At 34.5% G+C, this 22,017-nt stretch overlaps 3 protein-coding genes across 8 annotated transcripts; all 3 read left to right on the forward strand.

The window, feature by feature from the left end:
- The first annotated feature begins 1,302 nt into the window (after nucleotides 1-1,302).
- LOC130940445 (pentatricopeptide repeat-containing protein At4g37170-like) lies at nucleotides 1,303-8,908 on the forward strand. Of its 3 annotated transcripts, XM_057868573.1 has the most exons (5): nucleotides 1,303-1,470; nucleotides 1,586-4,647; nucleotides 4,884-4,922; nucleotides 5,764-5,955; nucleotides 6,473-6,510. In XM_057868573.1, the coding sequence occupies exon 2, from the start codon at nucleotides 1,736-1,738 to the stop codon at nucleotides 3,734-3,736; it is 2,001 nt and encodes a 666-aa protein (XP_057724556.1). In that variant the 5' UTR covers nucleotides 1,303-1,470; nucleotides 1,586-1,735; the 3' UTR covers nucleotides 3,737-4,647; nucleotides 4,884-4,922; nucleotides 5,764-5,955; nucleotides 6,473-6,510. The 3 variants fall into 3 exon arrangements, with proteins under 3 accessions (XP_057724556.1, XP_057724555.1, XP_057724557.1); XM_057868572.1 differs by having other exon boundaries at nucleotides 1,586-4,922; XM_057868574.1 differs by lacking the exons at nucleotides 1,303-1,470; nucleotides 1,586-4,647; nucleotides 4,884-4,922 and adding exons at nucleotides 7,418-7,675; nucleotides 8,449-8,908 and having other exon boundaries at nucleotides 5,509-5,955; nucleotides 6,473-6,896.
- Nucleotides 8,909-11,856: 2,948 nt separating this feature from the next.
- Nucleotides 11,857-14,542, forward strand: LOC130941659 (uncharacterized). The gene is made up of 3 exons (XM_057870216.1): nucleotides 11,857-12,694; nucleotides 13,012-14,105; nucleotides 14,189-14,542. Exons 1-3 carry the CDS (start codon nucleotides 12,002-12,004, stop codon nucleotides 14,232-14,234), a joined length of 1,833 nt encoding a protein of 610 aa, XP_057726199.1. The 5' UTR covers nucleotides 11,857-12,001; the 3' UTR covers nucleotides 14,235-14,542.
- Nucleotides 14,543-17,604: 3,062 nt separating this feature from the next.
- On the forward strand, nucleotides 17,605-21,150 carry LOC130941467 (uncharacterized). 4 transcript variants are annotated; one of them, XM_057869985.1, is made up of 9 exons: nucleotides 17,605-17,779; nucleotides 18,039-18,107; nucleotides 18,260-18,349; nucleotides 18,475-18,517; nucleotides 18,926-19,032; nucleotides 19,501-19,596; nucleotides 20,022-20,221; nucleotides 20,343-20,415; nucleotides 20,740-21,150. In XM_057869985.1, exons 1-9 carry the CDS (start codon nucleotides 17,681-17,683, stop codon nucleotides 20,851-20,853), a joined length of 891 nt encoding a protein of 296 aa, XP_057725968.1. In that variant the 5' UTR covers nucleotides 17,605-17,680; the 3' UTR covers nucleotides 20,854-21,150. The 4 variants fall into 4 exon arrangements, with proteins under 4 accessions (XP_057725968.1, XP_057725967.1, XP_057725969.1 ...); XM_057869984.1 differs by having other exon boundaries at nucleotides 17,606-17,779; nucleotides 18,036-18,107; XM_057869986.1 differs by having other exon boundaries at nucleotides 17,607-17,779; nucleotides 18,036-18,107; nucleotides 20,022-20,212.
- The last annotated feature ends 867 nt before the right edge of the window (nucleotides 21,151-22,017 follow it).

Raw genomic sequence — 22,017 nt, forward strand, 5'->3', positions numbered from 1 at the left:
ATGGCCCTTTCCACCACAACGAAAGCATTTATCCTCAATTGATATACTTTGCCCATTATTTCTTTATTTATCCCACTTCTGGTGAGATCTTTCTTGTGAACATAATTTCTTTTTCCTTCCATAATTTTTCTTATTATCAAAATCTTACTATTTACCTCTTCTGGGGTTAATTGCCGCATTTACTTCAGGAAATGGGGCGGCACCAACTGGGCGTGCTTCATGATTCCTTAAAAGTAACTCATTGTTGCGTTCAGCAACAAGAAAGCAATAAATTAAATCAGAATATTTTTAAATTCTTTTTCTTAATACTGCTGCTGCAGGAGCACATTCGAGACATGGAAGGTCAAGAAAGTTTTCCCTAACATATTGGGCTTGAGGAAGTATCACATGATTGTACATTTCTTCAAAGTCTTTCCACAGATCTGCAGGATCTATTAATGTTGGATATTTATTTTTCAATCATACATCAAGATGACGACGAAAGAAAATTATGGCTTTGGCTTTATCCTTCTTGGATGTATTATTTTCAGCCTCAATGGTATTTTCAAGATCTATTGAATCAAGATGGATTTCAACATCTATATCCATGATAAATAATTATTTCCAAATATATCAAAAGCATTATATTCAAGATGAAAGAATTTTGACATAATAAAAAATTTGTTACCTGAAGTCTTCCTAAAAATTTGATCAGAGTCTCGTGCTGATAACGTGTTATAAAATAACTAAATAAATAAGGAAGAAGTAACAAATAAAATATGGAAATATAATTAGATAACCCAAGTAGTAATATTTACTAGAATTACTATCTCAATATAATAGAGATGATTAATATATTTACTAATATTAAATATAAAAATAAGAGAAAAGAGTACTTAAAATACTTGTAAGGAGAGAGAATATAAAAGAGAGAGAGAAAGTTGTTATTATTGATTGTGTGTTCTGTGAAATGCATCAGATGATGCCTTCTATTTATACATGTAAAATGTATTCATTTTCAACCTTCATTTAATTAAGTCTTCCTTGGTAAAGAGATGTTATTTGGAAATGGACATCCAACTCATCCCTTATCACAACAAAAATCTGTTTAATCGGCACTTAATCGGTTGAACTGTATAAATCAGTCCGGTTTTTTAGGGTTATCTGGTTGAACTGGCAATTAATAGAATAATAGGTGAACAGTGAACTGCATAAACCGGTCCGGTTTTTGATGGTTACATGGTTCAGGATTAAATCCCCTAAACTACGTCGTTTTAATTTAAAAAAGAAACAGATCAGCTTCTCTTGACCGTAAACGAACCTCCCCACGATTCAAACTTGTCACACTCATCAGCCAGCCACCACCAGCTGCCACTCACCCTCTTCTCCTCGCCGTGGAATCTCTGGTCGGACACATCGCCGTCGCTCATCTTGTCGGCTGGCCTCTTCGGTCTCCGGCCTCTGCTCACGTCGCCGTTGCTCACCTCTACGGTAAGCACTCCTCGGCTCCTCCCTCACTAGCCACTGCTTGCTTGCATCAGTGCTTCGTGAGTTTTATTTTTAAAAATTTTAATGATTTATTCTTCAATCTTCAATGCTTCTTCAGTGCTTCTTCTCTCGGTCACCTCACCCGCGTCCCTCTCCTTGCTACTGCACGGTTTGTCTACTTCGTCTCTGTTGAAAGCGCTGCAAGCTACTAACTAAACTACTGAAGAAATTGGTAAGATCAATTTGTTATGGTGTTGAGGAAAGAGGGATGCACAAGTTCAGAAATTTCAAGAGGAGCTTTTCATTCCTGAAAAGTCAGAGTCTTACTCAGTCTCGATTCAATGAACGTTGCGATGGTAACAAACTCGAAGAGGCCATCGATGTTTTGTGTCAACAAAACCGTCTCAACGAAGCCATTGAGTTGCTCCACCAAATTCATCGACCCTCCCCTCGCATTTACTCCACCCTCATCGCCGCTTGCGTTCGCCATCGAGCTCTCCAAGAGGGTAAAATGGTCCATGCTCACACCAAAGCTTCCCAGTTTGTTCCTGGGATCTCTATCTCAAATCGTTTGCTTGATTTGTATTCCAAATGTGGCAGCCTCGGTGATGCCCAGAAGCTGTTTGATGAAATGATTCACAGGGATTTGTGCTCTTGGAACACCATGATTGCTGGGTATGCCAAAATTGGACGCCTTCAACAAGCTAGAAAACTGTTTGATGAAATGCCCCAAAGAGATACCTTCTCCTGGAATGCTGTAATATCTGGTTATGTCAGGCATGGTTGTCCTTGGGAAGCTCTGGAGTTGTTTAGAAGCATGCAGAATCACGAGAGTTCGACGAATAAGTTCACCTTGTCCAGTGCTCTGGCTGCTTCAGCTGCGATTCTGTGTTTGCGTCTTGGGAAGGAGATTCATGGCTACTTGACACGAACTGGTTTGGACTCGGACGAGGTAGTTTGGAGTGCACTTTTGGATTTGTATGGCAAATGTGGGAGCTTGAATGAAGCTAGGGGTATCTTTTATAAGATTGCAAACAAAGATGTAGTTTCATGGACTACCATGATTCATAGATGTTTTGAAGATGGAAGAAAGGAAGAGGGATTTTCCTTATTCAGAGAGTTGATGGGGTCAGGCATTAGGCCAAATGAGTATACATTTGCTGGAGTTTTAAATGCATGTGCTGGCCATGCTGTTGAACACTTAGGAAAGGAGGTTCACAGTTACATGGTCCGAATAGGGTGTGACCCGTGTTCGTATGCCGTGAGTGCACTTGTTCATTTGTACTCAAAGTGTGGGAATATTGAAAATGCCAGAAGGGTGTTCAACCAAATGCCTCGGCCAGGTTTGGTATCATGGACTTCTCTTATTGCTGGTTATGCTCAGAATGGTCAACCAGACGAAGCTCTTCGGTTATTTGAATTATTGCTTCGATCAGGTACTAAGCCCGATCAAGTTGTCTTTGTTGGGGTTCTTTCTGCTTGTACTCATGCTGGGTTAGTGGACAAGGGTTTAGAATATTTCCATTCAATAAAGGAGAAGCATGGGTTGATGCATACTGCAGATCATTATGCATGTGTTATTGATTTATTGGCACGATCTGGACGGTTTAAAGAGGCAGAGGATATCATTGATAAAATGCCAATAAAACCTGATAAGTTCCTTTGGGCAGCCTTACTTGGAGGATGTAGAATACATGGAAACCTTGAATTGGCTGAAAGGGCAGCAAATGCATTATTCGAGATAGAGCCAGAGGACCCAGCTACGTACATCACTTTAGCTAATATTTACGCTAATGCCGGTCTGTGGACTGAGGAAGCCAAGGTTAGAAAGGCTATGGAAAGTAGGGGAATAGTGAAGAAGCCGGGTAAGAGCTGGACTGAGATCAAGAGACAGGTGCATGTCTTCCTGGTAGGAGATACATCCCACTCCAAAATATGTGATATTCATGCATTCCTAGGAGAAATCTCAAAGAAAATGAAGGAAAAAGGCTATATTCCGGACACAAACTTTGTGCTACGTGATGTGGAGGAGGAGCAGAAAGAGCAAAACCTTGTTTACCACAGTGAGAAGCTTGCCGTTGCCTTTGGAATCATTTCAACCCCTCCAGGAACTCCTATCAAGGTTTATAAAAATTTAAGAACTTGCGTAGATTGTCACACCGCCATGAAATATATATCAAAGATTGTTCAAAGAAAAATAATAGTGAGAGATTCAAATAGATTTCATTATTTTGAGGATGGAAGCTGCTCATGCCAAGACTATTGGTAACGTCGTGCTAAGCATGAGTGTAATGACATCTTCAATATATGATTTTGCCAGAAAGCAGCCTTGGAGGATTGCATTGACAATCATCTTTTCCTCTATCCCTATCGTTTAAGAGGGTACCTCTATCAAGCAAAATTTTCAGATGCCACATTGCAACGAGGCATGAAGTGTTCAATAAATGATGGAATTATGCTGTACAGGATCACCTATTGATAAAGAGAGGGATTTAGGAGAGTATATGTCGCAGGAGTATTATTCATTTATGAATTACGTATATACAGCAAGGCAGGGTTATTTGTGGGTTCTGTATTTAACTCCATGTAAAAGTGGTAACTTATTAGCATTTCAATTTATCTGTTGCAATGTTCTTCTGGAAGATGTCCCTATTGCAAGTTAAAGTCAGTTTTTCTTGGCCTTCTGCATCTGCCCCTCAAAGGGTAATTAAGGTGGAAAATGGTTCAAGCTCTTGCATCAAAAAGTGTGAAGGTGATAAATGTTGATTTCTAACAAGAATTGAATATGGAGATGAGGCCCAAGAGATGTTAGTTGCAAGAATCATCTGGAAACTTCAGGACATGTTAAAAAACAAAATGAAGTTATATTCTTCAACCTTTTATCTTATTTCCGAAGTCAGATAAATTCTTTAATAAAATCATAAGTTTCTAATCTTTGAAACCATATTATTGTTTGTTCCTTTCTCTCTTCTTTTACAAAAAAATGTGAACTGCATTTCACTGCAGTGCCTCCTCAGAGTCACTTTTACTGTATAGGAATTAATTTCTACAAATATAAATTTATTTGTTAGATACTGAATTGTACCTTTTATCTGATGTATGAGAAGAAGAAGAGCAAGAAGAACCTTTTATCTTGTAGATATTCTCCTTACTTAGTGCTTACTGCAATTATAAAGAAAGGTATAATTTTTTATAAACTATTTGTTAGCTGAATCATTTCTTTCTTATTTTTCTCTTATGGGTTTAGGTAGCTGAATATTTTGGTAAGTTGGTATATATGGAATTATGGTTAAAGATGAGCAGCCACTTTGTCTCGTATTCCAATTATCCAATACAAGATTTGCATGAAATGAAACGTAGGTGGCTGCCTCTTAAAGGAATGAATACATTTATGTATCAGCAACTTACTGTTTCAGGATCTCAGGACATGTTTGAGAGAGTTTCCTACCTATCACGTAAGCATAATAATCTCCATATTCCTGTATTCTTTAGTTTCTCTTTTCAGAAAGTGTTCTGAGAGAACGATTCAATGTGATACACGACCTAGCTTGCTTCATTTATCATTTTGAAGACATGACACATTAAGATATAATACTTATGTCTTATTTTTTATGTTTTTGTTTCAATGTAATCAAACATATTTATGTTCTATGGTATCTATGGATGCTAACTCAATGCAACCTTAAACGTGGTTGCTATATTTATTATCACTTAATTGGAAGATAAAACAAAAAAGAGTTAGTTTGATAATAGAACAAAGATTATATTAAAATCTAAGAATAACATAAGTGTTTGCAGATTAAATGATACATGATGATAGTTATAATCATGTGTTCAAAGTATATATATATATATTGGTGAATTAATATTAATTAATTTGACAACAAACAACACTCTAATTTTGGTAATTAAAAATGACTTTTGTACCTAACATATATTGGTGAATTATATTAGGTGTATAAATTCTTATCCTCTTGGATGGGGAAGTATCTTGCCAATCTCTTTGGAGAAAAAGAGAAAAAGCAAAAAGGAAAGAACATAGCTGTTATAAAACTCTTTGTTACACCAAAGAAAGACTTAAAGTACTGATTTTTCTATCTATATATATATTCCCTCTTACCATAAAAAACCAAAAGAAAAAGAAACAAAGATGATGAACAAAGGCCAACAAAGCATGGCATCTTCTTCTAAAACTACCTTACCACTACTAATAACCATTTTGGTTTTGGGTTTTCTCTCCATAGTTGCATTTGGTGATAACAATTATGGTCCAACAAATCCTCTATTATACTGCAGCGATGACTTTGCTGATCAACTTCAAGCAAGGAAATTCAATGTATCAGGCTGCAAGAAATTGCGCACTCTAGACGCCGAGTTTGCCTGGAACTACAGCAATTTGACCACCACCAACAACAGCACCAACACCACCACCGTCAATGGTACACTCATTGAGATCTTTTTCCGGGCAAAGCTCAGAAACTATGAAGGGTGGGTAATTATTATTATATGATGCATGAATACTTCTAGTCTGATATGCATATCAGTGTTTAATTCCAATGTACCAAGTCATTAACATACAGTTGTTTTATATTATTATCTTATGAATGCAATCAAATTTATTCATTTTTATCATTAAAATAAGTAGTTCATTAGTTATAACTTTTTTTTGTTCATTGATGATTAAAAGTTTAAACCTTATTCATTGCATTTTTTAATTATAACATAACTATTTATATATGTTGGAGTCTATGGTGGCTATCATTATATATGCTCACAAGTTAATCAGGCTTTTGAAAAGATAGGTCGGGTCAAAACTTAGATTTTGTCTGGTCTATTTCATCCCTAATGTTAAATTTCATTTTCTATAAAGAAAAATGTTAATGTTGGCTCAAATATAATGCAAATGATATAAGAAAAATTTACTCACCTAACATTTGTCTTTAATCTTTTTTTCTTATTTATTATAAGAACATATCGGATTCAAAACTTGTATTTATGCAAATAGGTGGGTAGCATGGGGTGTGAACCCAGGAAAGAAGCCACAGATGGTGGGAACCAAAGCCATCATAGCCATCAAACACAACAAGGGGACGACGGATGTGCACACGTATGATGTAACCAAAGAGACAAGAAAGGGTTGCAGGCTTTGGCCGACGTCTGCATCAGAGTTTGGGCTAAATGTGTTGGATATGCAAGCATGGAGCAATAGCACTAAGCAATGCACTACTCTGTATGCAAAGTTGATCCTTCCTTTTCCAGAGTATAACATAACGAGGCTGAACCATGTGTGGCAAGTTGGAGATAATGTTAATGGTGACCAACCATTGCAGCACAGAGTCACCCTTCAGAATGTGGATAGCACTGAGACAATTAACATCACTTCTCCCGATGGCCAAAGCTACGGTCAGAACCGGAGTTTCCTTAGATCAGTAAGCTTTTTATCACCTTTATATTCCGAGGTGGCTACTGATGTCTTCATGTGAAAATCATAACCAAGATGTTGCATTGTATTATGTTAGATAATTTAGTTAGACATATCAAATCATCTAATGATTCTCAGCTGTTATCTTTACATAAAGACATCTCCGTATATGTTCAAATAATACAATTGATATAACGTTTAATATGATTTGATTTATAACTATTTTTTTTCCCTTCTAAATTTACATACCTATCTTTGCATGATGGATTCTTCAAATTTATAGTTAATGTTGCTTTTTTTTTTCTTCTTAAGACCTACAAGTGTATTCATATCATGAACCTTACTTTTTTATTTCATATACCTCATTATTTGTATATTTATACCCAGTAAGCATGCATCATCAATAAACAATAGTAATGGGTATTATATATTGAGAATAAATTCTTTGCTTGTGTGCTTTGTAGAGACATACAATACATATATACATAAGTAATGTTTTTTGTGGTTGGAATTGAATGAATTAATCAGGTGCATGGAGTTCTAAACATCATAGGGTGGGGAACACTACTACCAATTGGAGTAATAATAGCTCGCTACTTTAGAGTGTTTCCATTTATTTGGGACAAAGTTTGGTTCAATATCCACGTTGGTTTCCAATTAACTGGTTTTCTAATTGGCACTGCTGGTTGGGCTATTGGTCTTAGTCTTGGAAGATCTTCAGAGTATTATACCTTCCACACGCATCGAACCTTTGGCATTCTCATTTTCACATTTAGCACAATCCAAGTAATATTCTTCTTCTCTCTCTTTTTTGTCTATAGTTTGATTTCTACAATTTATATCTTAATAAAGCCATGCATGCACATATATAGTTGGATGTAAGATGAAGCTAATTTTTATGCAGATTTAACCAATAAAATTTCAGGATAATGATATATTATAGTAAATAGTTATGACATTAGTAGTTAATTATTTAGGGTGATTTGAGGCTTCGATTTACAGACAATAAAATGAAATATTAAGAAAAACGATTTAAATTGTTCTTATTGTCTCTGTTTTATCTGCTTAGATATTGTTATTATACAAAAATATAGAGACATTTGATACAAAAACTAGTTTAATTATGATAAACTGAGTTAGACACACTGTGTTTGGAAAAGGAAAAATAACAGAAAAGATGAAAAAAAAAAGAATAAAAAAGGTAAAAGGTGAAAGTGGTGTGTATGAAAATTCTAATTTGTAATTTTCTTTATATATATTTTTGCAGTATTCACTCTTCTTTTATAAAATAAATAAATAAATAATCTGGTCTGGCAAGCTGTTAAGTACTACCAAACCACCCCCTCCCCGAATTTGGCAGTACGAGTTTGGTAGGCCTAAAATATCTGCCTTTTGACGGGCTTAGCGGACCGGCCTGACAAATTTGGCTCATTTTTAGCCACATCTAGGCACACACACACATACAGTTGGTCAGTTACCCTTTGTCTTTGTCTCAACCCTGTATTTTTGTATTGAAGCATGCATACTAATGTAGTGTAGTGAATTTTGTGCATTTTCAGATGTTGGCATTTCGGTTAAAGCCGAAGATTACTGATGATTATAGGAAATACTGGAATATGTACCATCATTTTCTTGGCTATGGACTACTTGCAATCATAGTCATAAACATATTCAAAGGGATTTCAATGTTGAAAGGAGGAGTTGGATGGAAATGGGCATACATTGGAATCATTGCGTTTTTGGGTGCCATTATACTCTTTTTTGAGATTGTCACATGGCTACGTTTCATGTTGAAGCAACCAGCAATCTCAATTCCACCAAAAGAAAACAAGACTAGTAATAATCCCACACAAAACAAACAGTAGCCATGCATGTACACAAGAGGCTGCAAAAATCTTGCTTCAATAATGTGTTCTTTTTTTCTTTTTGCCCATTTTACAATTGAAATTAGAAGTTGATTTTTTTTTCTTATTATTTTTGGGTTTTGTGGAAAATAAGGAAGCATTGCTTTGATATTTGTCTAAGACAATAATATAATTTTTTTAATGTTATATATCAATAAATTTTTGTATTGAATTTAATGGGAAATTAAGTAAAAAAAAAAACTATACTAAACAAACTACTTAAATGATTTTGGAAATGTGCATTAAATTTAATAGATTGATTTATGTTGAACAATCCACCCATCCAAACTTTTGTATATCAGATTTTTTTTTTTATTGTGTAATACTTCTTTTGAGTAAAATCCTAGAAAAGGTAAATTGAAATGTAATATTGTAAAACATAACCTTTTAGTTTTGCTGTGTGCTTTTGTTAGATATAATACATGAATAGAAAATTTTGGCTGGTGAAACGCTAAACTAGAAAAAACAAATTAAATATTGAAAATTTGAAATTAATAATAATTTAGTTAATAAATTAGACTACCTCATTTTTCTTTTCTGTAAAGGACATCTATTATATTTTGTTATGTTAACATTTACTTTCATAACATTATAAAAGACTCTTAAATTTTATCCATAATTGTCAAAATCGAACCGGTGATCAAACTGGTTAGATTATTAGGTCACTGAGTTATTGGTTCAACCAATGAGTTATTGGTTGAACCGGTTGATCCGGTCCTATGTAAATAAAAAATAAAAAATAGTTAAAAATTTAAAATTAAAATTTAAAGTACATGTTTTCACTAACATTTTAAGAATATCAAGCTATTTTAAAATAATATAGAATAGAAACAATAAATATTTTGTTATTTTTACTCTATCATAAATATTTTTATTTTATTTTTATATTAAAATAACTATTATTTTTAAATTTTAATAATTTATTAATTAGTTTATATCTATTATACTATTATATACTACAAGTATGAGATAATATTTAATTTGGTCCCTGAACTTACATACAAGCCTTAATTTAGTCCCTAAAGTTTCAATTACCTTTATTTAGTCCCTAAATTTTATTAACAAAACTCATATTAGTTTTTTAAACAATTTTCAACGTATAAACCTTAACAGAACACTGTCGTGAACAGTCGGATGTCACACTGAACTTTGTAAAATGATGTCGTTTTAGTTTTGGCACTTAAATAATCAAAAAACAACATCGTAAATGGTGTTTATTAAAATTTTACCTAACAAAACAAGTGATACGATGCCGTTTTTGAGCTATTTAAATGCCAAAACCAAAACTGCATCATTTTACAAGTTTTAACGTGACATTTGATAGTCTATAACAGCGCTCTGTTAACGTTTTTATACTAAAAATCGTCTCAGGGACTAATACGAGGCACTTTTATAAACTTTGGGGACTAAATAGAGACAATTGAAATTTAAGGGACTAAATTGAGACTCACGTGTAAATTCAGGAATCAAATTGAGTATTAACTCAACAAGTATTTATTGAAAAATAATATTAATAGATATTATATAATTATGAAAAGAAAAAATAAGTGAGTTTATAATTATTGTTAAATAAAAATAGAATTAATTTAAGAATAAGTGATTTTATAACTAAAATTAAAATAAATTAAATAAAAATAAATTATTTAATTATATATATATATATATATATATATATATATATATATATATTAACAAATATCATAACAGCCTAGTGGATGTGAAGGATACTTCTGTCTATGAGGATAGGGATTTGAACTTTGTCTAACAAATTTTTAATTTCAAGTAGTTCGGTCGAATCGATCTTTACAGAATTTGATTCATTGGTTTTTTTTTTATCAAATTAGTCGATTCAATCCGATTTTAATAACTATGATTGTATTTGACTAATAAAAAACTATTTTCTTTATAAAAACTAAAAAAAAGGATTTCATATGCTCATTTTTTATAATATGAAAACATTATTGGTGTTTTAGTTGGAAATGAATGTATTTGGTGTATTTGTAAATTGGTGGATATGTCAAAAGGGCAGGTTCAACACATGGGGAGCGTGCTGCCAACATGCGAGGGAGTGTGTTGATTCAACACATAAGGGGCGTGATGACATGTGTCTCAAACTGGTTGTTTGGAGATGCAACACGTGGGGCCGTGGTAACACGTGTCTGAATCTAATTGCTTGGAGATGCAATACGTGGGGGACGTGCTAAGTGTTCTTCCTATATAAGGCAAAGTTCAATACAATTTTATTGTGAAGAGAAGAGTTGTTTGAGTGTGTTTTTGATGTGGTAGAGGGTACCATAAATTTAGTGATGTATCATAATGGTGAAATTATACAGAATACTTACGAGGGAGTGAATTATATGTATGAAAATTCGTTTTCGTTTGTAATTCTAAGCACTATGATGTTCACAGAGTTTTAAAACTGTTTCTGTCAAAACATGAAAAAGATATATTCAAAAAGAGTGAGCAATATTCTATATCAGAATTTTGTTATAATTTTTTGTAGTATAAAAATATCAATTATTGACCAAGTAAGAATATTTTTGTTCTATATTTACCGAAAAACTCAAGACAACCATAAATTGAGTTTTATGTCGAATTTGAAATGTAAAAAAAGAGATGAGAAAGCAGGAAAATCCCTCGAATTCATGCTCACACAGCTCGAAATAAAAGTCAACCCAAAAAATTGCATTACAATAATAAATATGAGAATTCGACCTATGCGAAGAAGATTCAACAACTAAATATTAAACTAGCCTCCCTCTTCCGATTTCTACCAAGATCCGCTGTAAAATCTCTACCACTATTCTCCATGCTGAAGAAAAACAACTCCAGTAGATCGAAAAATGCGAACAAGCATTCAGTAACAGACCACCATGAAAAAGGAGTATTTTGATAAGAAACTCTTTAAAATTTCATTTGCATGGGTTAGATCAGTTCATAAGTTGTAAAAAAAAAAAAAAAGAGTTGATTCATAGTTTTGCCATTTCTCCTCGTCGAAATTTACCTTTTTCGGCATGGTGTGGCGAAAAAAGTGTTTGGTGACCTAAAAACCAAGTAAGTAGACTGGCCCAGTCACTAAGAACCCTATGACCTGAACAAAAATAAAGTATTTTGTTAAGAAACTTTGTATAATTTGAATTTCATGCATTGATTGCATGGCGATTGGCGAAGATAGTGTTGTGACCTAAAAGCTAAAACAGAAAGCAACATGCCAATCATGTCGGCACCCGCACTCTTCTCCACCGTGAGCGCCGCCACGGCAACTGCCATAACCTTGTTCTTAATCTGCAAGTCTCGTCTCATGCGCGTCAGCCCCTACGAAAAGAATCTCACAACACACCATCACCAACAACCCAAACGCAATCCCGAACAACCCAAACGCGATCCACGTGGCAAGATACTATTCGTTTCTCAAATCGGAACTTCAAAAGCCCTAGCGACGTGCCTCTGCGATTTGTTAGAGTCGAAAGGCGTCGTTTTGGACGTCGTAGATGCCCGGAATTACGAGCCCGAAGCCCTACCCAAGGAGAACCTCGTCGTCCTCGTTGCTTCAACTTCGAAAGTTTGGAACCTATATTCCGCACGGGATTTCTCCTCCAATTACGATCTAGCTTGGGGAGCAAGGTTCTTCGTCAATTGGATCGAGGAAAAAGCGAAGGCCTTTAAGGTTGGAGCGTTTGTTGTGAATGCTTGCAGCTTCAGTGCCTTTGTGGTGGGCAGACAGGTTACTGAAGGTGGCAAGAATTTGATGGCTAAGGCCGCTAATGAGATTAGGGTTTTGGGGCACACTGCTGAATCGAACGCCGATTTTGACAGCTGGTGGGGAAGTGTTGTTGCGGTTTTACAAGGTGCTGTTTTGGGAGATGTTGCTGACGGAATATGCGAGAAATCTGAACTTGAGGTCCGTTTCTGCATCCTCTTAACTGGATAACTATGGCGTTTCTATTTATTATCATCACACTGCAGAGCTTTCTATTTAATAGTTACTTGCACTAAACCTATGGTGACTTAATTCTGTCGTAGATAATATGACAGTGGAAATTCAAATACAGTCGACTTCGCGTGAAATTGATAGTTGAGAGCCGGTAAATGAAAATTTAGTCAAATCATCTAACAAATTTCAACTATCAACTTCTTCACATGAAGTCGAGTGCACCTGAGATTCCACCTAATACGATTGTTTTCCTATTTAATAGTTAATTGTTTCCCTAATTCAAGGATGCTGGTTCTTCTGATCCAAAGCGTTTATATATGTTGGTGGAAAATGGGGATTGCATAACAGAGGAAACCGAGACTGGTTGGAGCTTCACTAATATCATCAAGCACAGGATGTTAACTATCAATGACGACAACTTTATGAAAGATGGCACTATTAAACTTGATGAAGTAGGTGGTGTAACTCCTGAATGGCCACTTAAAGATGATCTATTCGTCGACAACAGTCGGTTACCAACTTCTCAAGGATTTTGTTCTGTTGGTCACTGCTTTTTCTTTGCTGGTGGTTTTTTGTCTACTATTTTACCAGAATGGAACTTGAGTCTGGACGATCATTTCCCATCAAACCTGTGGTGCCTCAAGTTTAAGGATTCTACTTGGGTTTGGAGTATATGTGGAAGCATGTTCTGCCACCGATCAAATCCCTTAATAGTCCCACACCATGGCAAATTGTACATCTTTGGGGGTCATGAAGTAGGTGCTCATTGGGTTGAGATCTATAGCCTAAAATCAGGTCTTTGGGAAAAAAGGGAAGTGCCCAATTTTGCTCTCTTGCCAGATCTCACGTGCCCTCCTAGCTCTTACTTTTTTTGGGAGGATAGCAACAAGAGTCACAAGAAGACCCGCATTGTATTGTATTCTGTTGATTATAAGTATAACCGTCAGTGGCTCATGTCATATGACGTCAAGGCTAACAGCTGGGAAGCAGTTGAATGCAATTTTCCGTCAGTTCCTGAAGCTTGTTCTCGAAAAGTATTTTGGTTGGGATGCAGCCATTATCTTCTGATTGTTGACTTCGGTGAAATGGGGTGGAAGTGGTATATTTATGACTTGTCCAAGAAGAAGCTTGTGGCAGTAGTGCCCATAGATGATTTGGACAACAGTGGGATGGTATCAAATATTTTTTGTTGCCACCACAGTAGCAAAGAAAGGTTGATCTATGTATTCATGGAATTTGATGAAAGGGCTTTCGAGGAAGGGTCAAATCTTCCTCAGCTTGTTCCTTATGCCAGAGTCAGGCTCCAACTCAAACCCTTTTCTGCCAAGATTGAATCCAAGGGTTATCTTAGAGTTGGTCCTCATTACAAATGCTATATGTGAGTGTGCGCTTCTCTTTAAACTTGTTTCACCCTATCCATTGATTGAGCTTTGATATTTACTTGTTTAACTCTGTGGACAGGTTTGCTGTTGGAGATGAAGGCAATAAAGAGAAGACTGTAGTTTAGTATGGAGGTGTGGTGGATATTAGGAATTAGAATTTGTCCATGAATGACAAGTAGGCAAAGAAAGAAGTGATGGATACAAAGTCATATGAAAGCTCTGGCCACCTTGAATCCAACTTTGTTACCAAGACATGCATGCCAATCTGCCATTCTACAAGTATAGAAATATTTGTAAGCTATGTATTTACCTCTTTGGCCCTGAAACACAGGACTCAACATCTCCCAAGTCTAAGTGCAATTCAAATGTATATACTCTTTTATCATGATTTATGTCTAGAAACAAACAACTTTTATTAAATATACTTTACTTGGCCAAGCATTTCTGCCTCTGCTTCAATTCCTCGTATGGAACTTACATTCCCTATTTGCTTGTAGTGCATCAACCTGAATTGAGTGATCTATAACAAGCTCCACTGGAACCTCAATGAAATATATATACCTAATTATCCAAAAACATGACTTTGGAGATTTTTGGGTGCCATTATACCCACTTTTGAGATTGTCATATGGCTAAGTTTCATGTTGAAGCTACCAGCAATCTCAATTCCACCAAAAGAAAACAAGACTAATAATAATCCCACACAAACAAATAGTAGCAAGAGGCTGCAAAAATCTTGTTTCAATAATGTGTTCTTTTTCTCTTTTTGCCGATTTTACAATTGAAATTAAAAGTAGTTTTTTTTTTCTTATTATTTTTGGGTTTTGTGAAAAATAAGGAAGCATTGATTTGATATTTGTATGTGACAATAATAAATTTTTTTAATCTTATATATCAATAAATTTTTGTATTGAATTTATTGGGAAATTAAGTAAAAAAAGTTATACTAAACAAACTACTTAAATAAATTTGGAAATATGCATTAAATTTAATAGATTGATGTATGTTTGAACAATCGACCCATCCAAACTTTTGTATATCAAATTTTTTTTAGTAAAATCCTAAAAAGGTAAATTGAAATGTAATATTGTAAAACATAGCCTTTTTAGTTTTGGTGTGTGTTTTTGTTAGATATAATACATGAATAGAAAATTTTTGGTGGTGAAACGCTAAACTTAAAAAAAATAATTAAAGATTGAAAAATTAATAATAATTTAGTTAATAAATTAGAATACCTCCTTTTTTTCTGTAAAAGATTATATTTTGTTATGTTAGCATTTACTTGTGGCTCATTAATTTTCATATGACAAAGTAACGTGTGTAACTCAACGTTATGATGGTTTGAGGAGATAATACAGTAATGTGACGGCGTTAGATAGCTGAATAGGGACTAGAAATTGGATCGTCCGATTTCTTTATTGGAGAAGAGGGTGCACAAATCGGACGGTCCGATTTGTGAGTGAGGGAAAAAATCGAGCATAGTAATCGGACCGTCCGATTACATGAGGCTGAGATATTTTTGGTTTAGTTCACTTAAATCGGATAGTCCGATTTGCTGCATTAAAATTTTGAATTTTAAGGTGATCAAAATCGGACGGTCCGATTTCAGAGCATAATAAAATTTAACTGTTGACATGCGGTCGGACCGTCCGATTTATGGTTTTATATATACCTCAACATTACCCGAAGTTTCCATTTTTTGTTAGTCTTTGAAATCTCTCTTCTGAAACCCCTTTAGTTCTTTCTTCTTCTTCTTCATTGTTTCGGCACCAGCTTTCATTCTTCTTCTTCATTGTTTCAGCACCAGCTTTCATATTTATTGTTTGAAGATCCTATTTGCAACAAGTTTGAGAGTGTTTCCTGTGAGTATATCACAATGGATGATAGAGTATTGTTAAAGATTTATTATCATGGGCAGATTTTATTACAAACAGCTGAAGGTGTAAAATTTGTGTGTGAAAATCCATTGGATATTGTTATTCCATTTACGTTGTCGTTTGAAGAATTAAAAGGTGTACTTTGTGAGAAGATGGATTCTCAAATATGTAGGAGAATATCGTGCATTTTGTACAGGAACCCAGTATCTGTATTTGGTGGGTTCATTCAGTTTCAAACCAAATATGTAACCGATGAAGCGAGCATGCAAGATATGTTTTCAGTGTACATGGAAACTCGCTCAAAGATATCATTCATCGAGCTGTATATTGAGTTTGAGCAGTCGGAAACAGACCGGAATATTGAGCTGGAAAATTATAATAGTGATAGTGAGGAGGAGTTCGAAAGTAATTATGAATGCCTTGATCCGGGTGGAGATGGAGATCAGGCCGACGATACTATGCAGGCAGATGTGGCAAATGCACTAGGAAACCAGCATCCGTTTGTGGAGCCTACTTTCATGCGCTCGCTAGATTTGGAGGCCATGCATACACCAAAATTTTCTGAGTATATGAATGCAGGTATGTAGTTTTGATACAATGTTTGATAGATTAATATGACAGATTGATTAGTTAGCATGACGAACATGTGATCAGTAGAAATGGTAGTTGATTGTGCGAGGTTTTTTATCTGGTAACTAGCGTAGTTGTCAAAATAGGTTCGGATCGGAAGGTGCGACCGGACCGGACCGGTTCGAATGGACCGGACCGATTCGACTGGACCCGACCCGTTCGAACCAAACCGGACCGGACATTGGTATATTGGTATATTGATATTGATTGTGTTATTATTTATTTTTGTTGTTCAATTTAATGTTATTCTTATAATTTAATAATTTGATTTAATTATGACCGCTTCAATCGGATAAACCAATAATCCGGTCATTTGACCTGGTTGATGACCTGGTTGCTTTTTTATTTCTTATGTATTTAATTACTTATTTATATTTATATGACCAATTTATAGTTATTAATTAGAGTACACAATTTCTGGTGTGAATGTATCAGAGCTTCAATGGAAGAAAGAAAATGGGTTTTGAAAGAGATAGAAGGGTCTGAGAGTGAGAGAGGAACGAAGTGGGGCACTGGATAGAAGGCTGGGATTTTACTCGAATATGAAAAGGGGTCCACTGATGGTTGGTGCATGTGCGACGTGTGGCAATGGTACGCAAATCGGACGGTCCGATTTATTTACCATCCACGCCAGTAATCGGACCATCCGATTACATGCCCCCTAAATCGGACCGTCCGATTTCAGCTACACAGCCCCCACACCCATGTAATGCACGCCAGACCCCAATAACTATAGAATACACCAAAGCTAGCCTCATATTAAAATTAAAAAAATGTTTACTTGTCATACCATTATAAAGAATTTTAAATTGTATATGACCAATAAAAAACCAATTTTTTTATAAGAACTAAAAAAAAAAAGATAATTTCATAATCAATTATAAATTATTGTTTTTAAATGTTTTAGAATTTAGACTTTTAGTTATTATTGAAATGACTATAATACCCTCGTATTCTACCCTGGAGGGAGTAAGCAAATAAGCATGTTTCGAAACAAACGCAGAAAGCTTAGTATAAAAGTGAGAATCAGTAGCAACAACATTTCATAAACATCGCAATCCACAATGAAGATGATCGAGGTTTCCCAAATCGCTGCTGAGCAGCTTGTTCTCGAACTCAGCAACCCCGATCTCCGAGAAAATGCTCTTCTCGAACTCTCCAAGGTACAAAATAAAGTATCGGTTTTTGTCCTTTCTTTTGGATTACAAGGATTAAATCCTTAACCAAAAAAGCTGCATTGTTTTGATTTTGACTTTTCAGCAAATGGGTTAATTTTCATTTCCATAAAGTTTTTTCCTTTTAAATTATTTCTTGATGTTATGTTTGTGTTATGATTAACAGATTAAGCTTTTTTTTTTTTGTTCTGGTAATTAATTTACACTGTTGTTGCACTGACACAAGTAATTTATTGAATTTTAGAAGAGAGAGTTATATCAAGATCTCGCTCTGTTACTGTGGAATTCCTTTGGCACCATTGCAGCGCTTTTACAGGTATATTATGTTATTTGCATTGAATTGTTTTCTATCAAGAATTCAAGATTGTAATGTTTGTTCTTTGCGCCTGGTTTTCCAATTTGTTTTTCTCAATAAGTGGTGATTTACTAGAATTTGAAAATTCTAATTTCTTTGATTTTTGCTTCCAGGAAATAGTTTCTATATACCCTGTTCTTTCGCCCCCAAATCTTACTCCAGCTCAATCAAATAGAGTGTGCAATGCTCTTGCTCTTCTTCAGGTGAGATGAGATTATAATAATGTACTGTGAAATTTTGTATCATGGATATTTTCTCTGCCATGTTTCTTGTTTTCATGCCATGTTGTTAAGGTTTTCTTTTCCTTTTTTTGGTGTTTTTGATGCAGTGTGTGGCATCTCACCCTGATACAAGGATGCTATTCCTCAATGGTAATGTCTCTTATTATTTTATCATTTTTCACTATTTAGTGTGTTTGTTGTAATTACTAGTCTATTTTCAATCAAATATAAGATAAAACGTTTAGTTTTGGAGGATATCTTCTCCTCAATGAGTTGTACTTTTGCCTCTTGTTCTCTCCAATAAAATTCATTCATTTTTATGCATAAAAGAAAATGGTTTAAGATGCTTTGCTTGGAAAGTCTTTGGTCCAATAATCAGTTTCTATCTATACAAAAGAATCATGTTAGTAAATTTCAAATGCAACTCACACACCCTCAATAAATTATTTCTTGCTTGCTTTGACATTCCCATATCCATCTTGGCATTTTTTGGCTCACTAACAGATCAAACTAAAAAAAATTGTTCATTTTTTTGAACTTGTGTTTTCTCATGGGCAGCTCATATACCTCTATATTTGTATCCCTTCCTTAATACAACAAGCAAGTCAAGACCATTTGAATATTTGAGGCTTACTAGCCTTGGTGTCATTGGTGCTTTAGTGAAGGTACTGCATTCTTTCTGATAATGTTGTTGGACGCATATATACTTGATTGCAAGTATAATAATTTTTTTATTGGAACATTCATGTTGACAAGAGAACAATTTTAAAGTACTAAAAGTATTGCCACAAAACACTTTGTCATAGATAATCATATGGAAGTTAACAAGTGACACAGAACAAGGTAGTAATAATAGTAGCTACTTGTTGATTATTTCAGTGGCTTCTTATGTTAGATTTACAATTAAATCTATTAATTTTCAAAGTTCAGCATCTGAAAATTCGGTATATCCTAATGGAGACATACAAATCCAACTTCTTTGGATGAGTTCATCAATTAGGGAATAAAATTTCCCCTACTATTTTAAGCTCTTTGCATGATTGTTGAATTTTTTTCCTGCCATCGGTCACATGTATAAGATTGTACCTCTTTGTTATCAATTGTGATAATTACTTTCCTGTTGATATTCACAGGTTGATGATACGGAAGTTATAAGTTTCCTTCTTTCAACAGAAATAATTCCGTTGTGCCTTCGCACTATGGAACTGGGAAGTGAATTGTCAAAAACAGTTGAGTTTACTTGTTTCTTGGTTTTTAGCCAATTTGTTTTAATAGAGTACTTTGTTTGGATGAATTTTGATTTGGTTGATATTTGCTGCTTCATTTTTTATCTTGTTCCAATAGAATGCTATTCAAGAAGTGTTTCACTATACTTTGCAACTTATGTGTTCTATGAGATTTCCATTGATAGAGTGGTCTTGGCATGATATAAAATGGTAAATGAATACTTATAATACTTGAATAAGCTTTTCTCTCAAGAACCTTATTGTCTTGTTCCTTTTTTCCCTCTTTGGAACTAATAGACCAATGTGAATATACATGAATATTACATGCTAGTTAATGTTGCATCCTTGTATTGTAGGATGCAAAATAATACTATAATATAATATAATATCTTATATTTGGTTGTCTAATAAAAGCTCTTGTATTGTAGGTTGCAACCTTTATAGTTCAGAAAATTCTTTTGGATGATGTGGGTTTGGATTATGTTTGTACCACAGCGGAACGCTTTTTTGCAGTAGGTCGAGTTCTGGGGAACATGGTGGCAGCTCTGGCTGAGCAACCCTCATCTCGCCTCTTGAAGCACATCATTCGTTGCTATCTTCGTCTCTCCGATAATCGGAGGTTGGATAAGTAGACTGCAACTTCCATGATCTTTTAGTGTTGCTGTTCTCAACCTTCCTATCTCTAATTTCCCTGTTGTGGCTGGTTTTATTCGTTCAAAGTTTCTAACAAAACTGGCTTTCCATTAAAGCAGGGCTTGTGATGCACTAAGAAGCTGTCTTCCGGAGATGTTAAGAGATGCTACTTTTAATACCTGCCTTCGCGTAAGTACTACTTATGGAATTAATATGCATATGATTTAGTAAAATGTGTTTGGGTTGCTTGATCAATTTAGTCATAGATTGAACCCTTGAAGAGAAAGAGTAGTAACTAGTAAAAGTTAGAGTTATGTACATGTACTCACTCATAGGTACATTGCGCCGACTCGTGACTCGCTCTCTTTCACTACTGGTTGTAGCTTGGGAGGGTGAGTTGACTTGGTGTACGAAAAAACTCTCTTCATGGGATTCTCAGTTCCAAAGCTAATGATTTTTTCATTGGACCTTATAGTATGTTTTCATGATGTGTTCCTGGTTTCATGTACTCAGGAAGACCAAACAACTAGGAGGTGGCTACAGCAGTTGCTTCACAATGTTGGAGTGAATAGGGTTCCTCCACTACAAGCCGGAGCAGGATTCGATCATAATATGATGGTGGCGTGAGGACGAGTTCTCGCTTCATCACGGATCTTCGATATCACCCTTTATGGCCCATTTATGAAACTTGAGAGATAAGTTTTGCAATCAGTGATGATTTTGTATCTAGTCATATGGTGGTTCTTTTGGTTTGGAAAGGTTGTAGTAGTGGTAATATTTTAGTAGACTTTTTTAGGTGGTGGTTTCTTTCTATACTCCACAATGATGATTTCTTACAGAGTTGTTTTGAGTTGTACAATTCAGCATCCTGTGAGATTTCCTGCTGACATTATTATCCAGTAAGATTTTTTCCAATAAAATATCAGATGCTTTTTTTGAAAAATTGAGCATTATTCTTGAAGGAGATGATTTTTTTTTTCCAGTTTAAGAGCTGGTGTGGTTGCAACTTGAGGTTTTTGAAGGGAAGATAGGAAGGGAGAGTTTAAACTGAGTATAGGTTGCTAAGGAATTTTGTGTCGGATATTTTCGTTTCCAAAAAAATTTACTACGTTTGAGTTCCTAAACTTTATAAACTTAAGATATATAAGTCTTTTCTATCACACTTTTGAAAATCTATTTGTGGGATTTAACTAAGATTTTTATGTCTTATATAAAATTTAGGGACCTTAACTTAATAAAATTAAAGATGGGGGCGAAAATATCTTATGCGAAATTATTTAGGAATCTATTTGGGTATATACTCTTAAACGTTTCTTCTGTCTCTTTTTGTTTTTGCGAACCATTATATTCTATGAATCCATAATATTTCGTTGAATTGTTGTCTATGCATCGAACATATTTAGAACATGACATTTGTTCAACATGCATATCATTATGTCTAAAGTGTCTTCCAATATATTTAGATATATCCAAATATGATCAAGTAACACCATATCTAATTTTATTTTTGAATTCTTGACATATATTTGTAAAATGAAATTTAAAATAGTATGTATCATTAATTATCAATAAATATTAATATATTATTATAATTTTTCTTCAAATTCTTTATTTATAGATCTAACAAAAATTTAAAATTAACATGCCAATGTATTTCATATACGAGCTTTGTAGTTAATAACCAAATAAATAATTTTAAATTTATCTTTGTCATTATTTTTTTAAGTAAAAAATTTTAAAAATAGTTAAGACTAATCCAAGACTCGCAATTATTTTTCTTACCTCGGTGTA

This window comes from Arachis stenosperma, chromosome 7 (assembly GCF_014773155.1).
Source record: "Arachis stenosperma cultivar V10309 chromosome 7, arast.V10309.gnm1.PFL2, whole genome shotgun sequence".
Taxonomy (NCBI): Eukaryota; Viridiplantae; Streptophyta; class Magnoliopsida; order Fabales; family Fabaceae; genus Arachis; species Arachis stenosperma.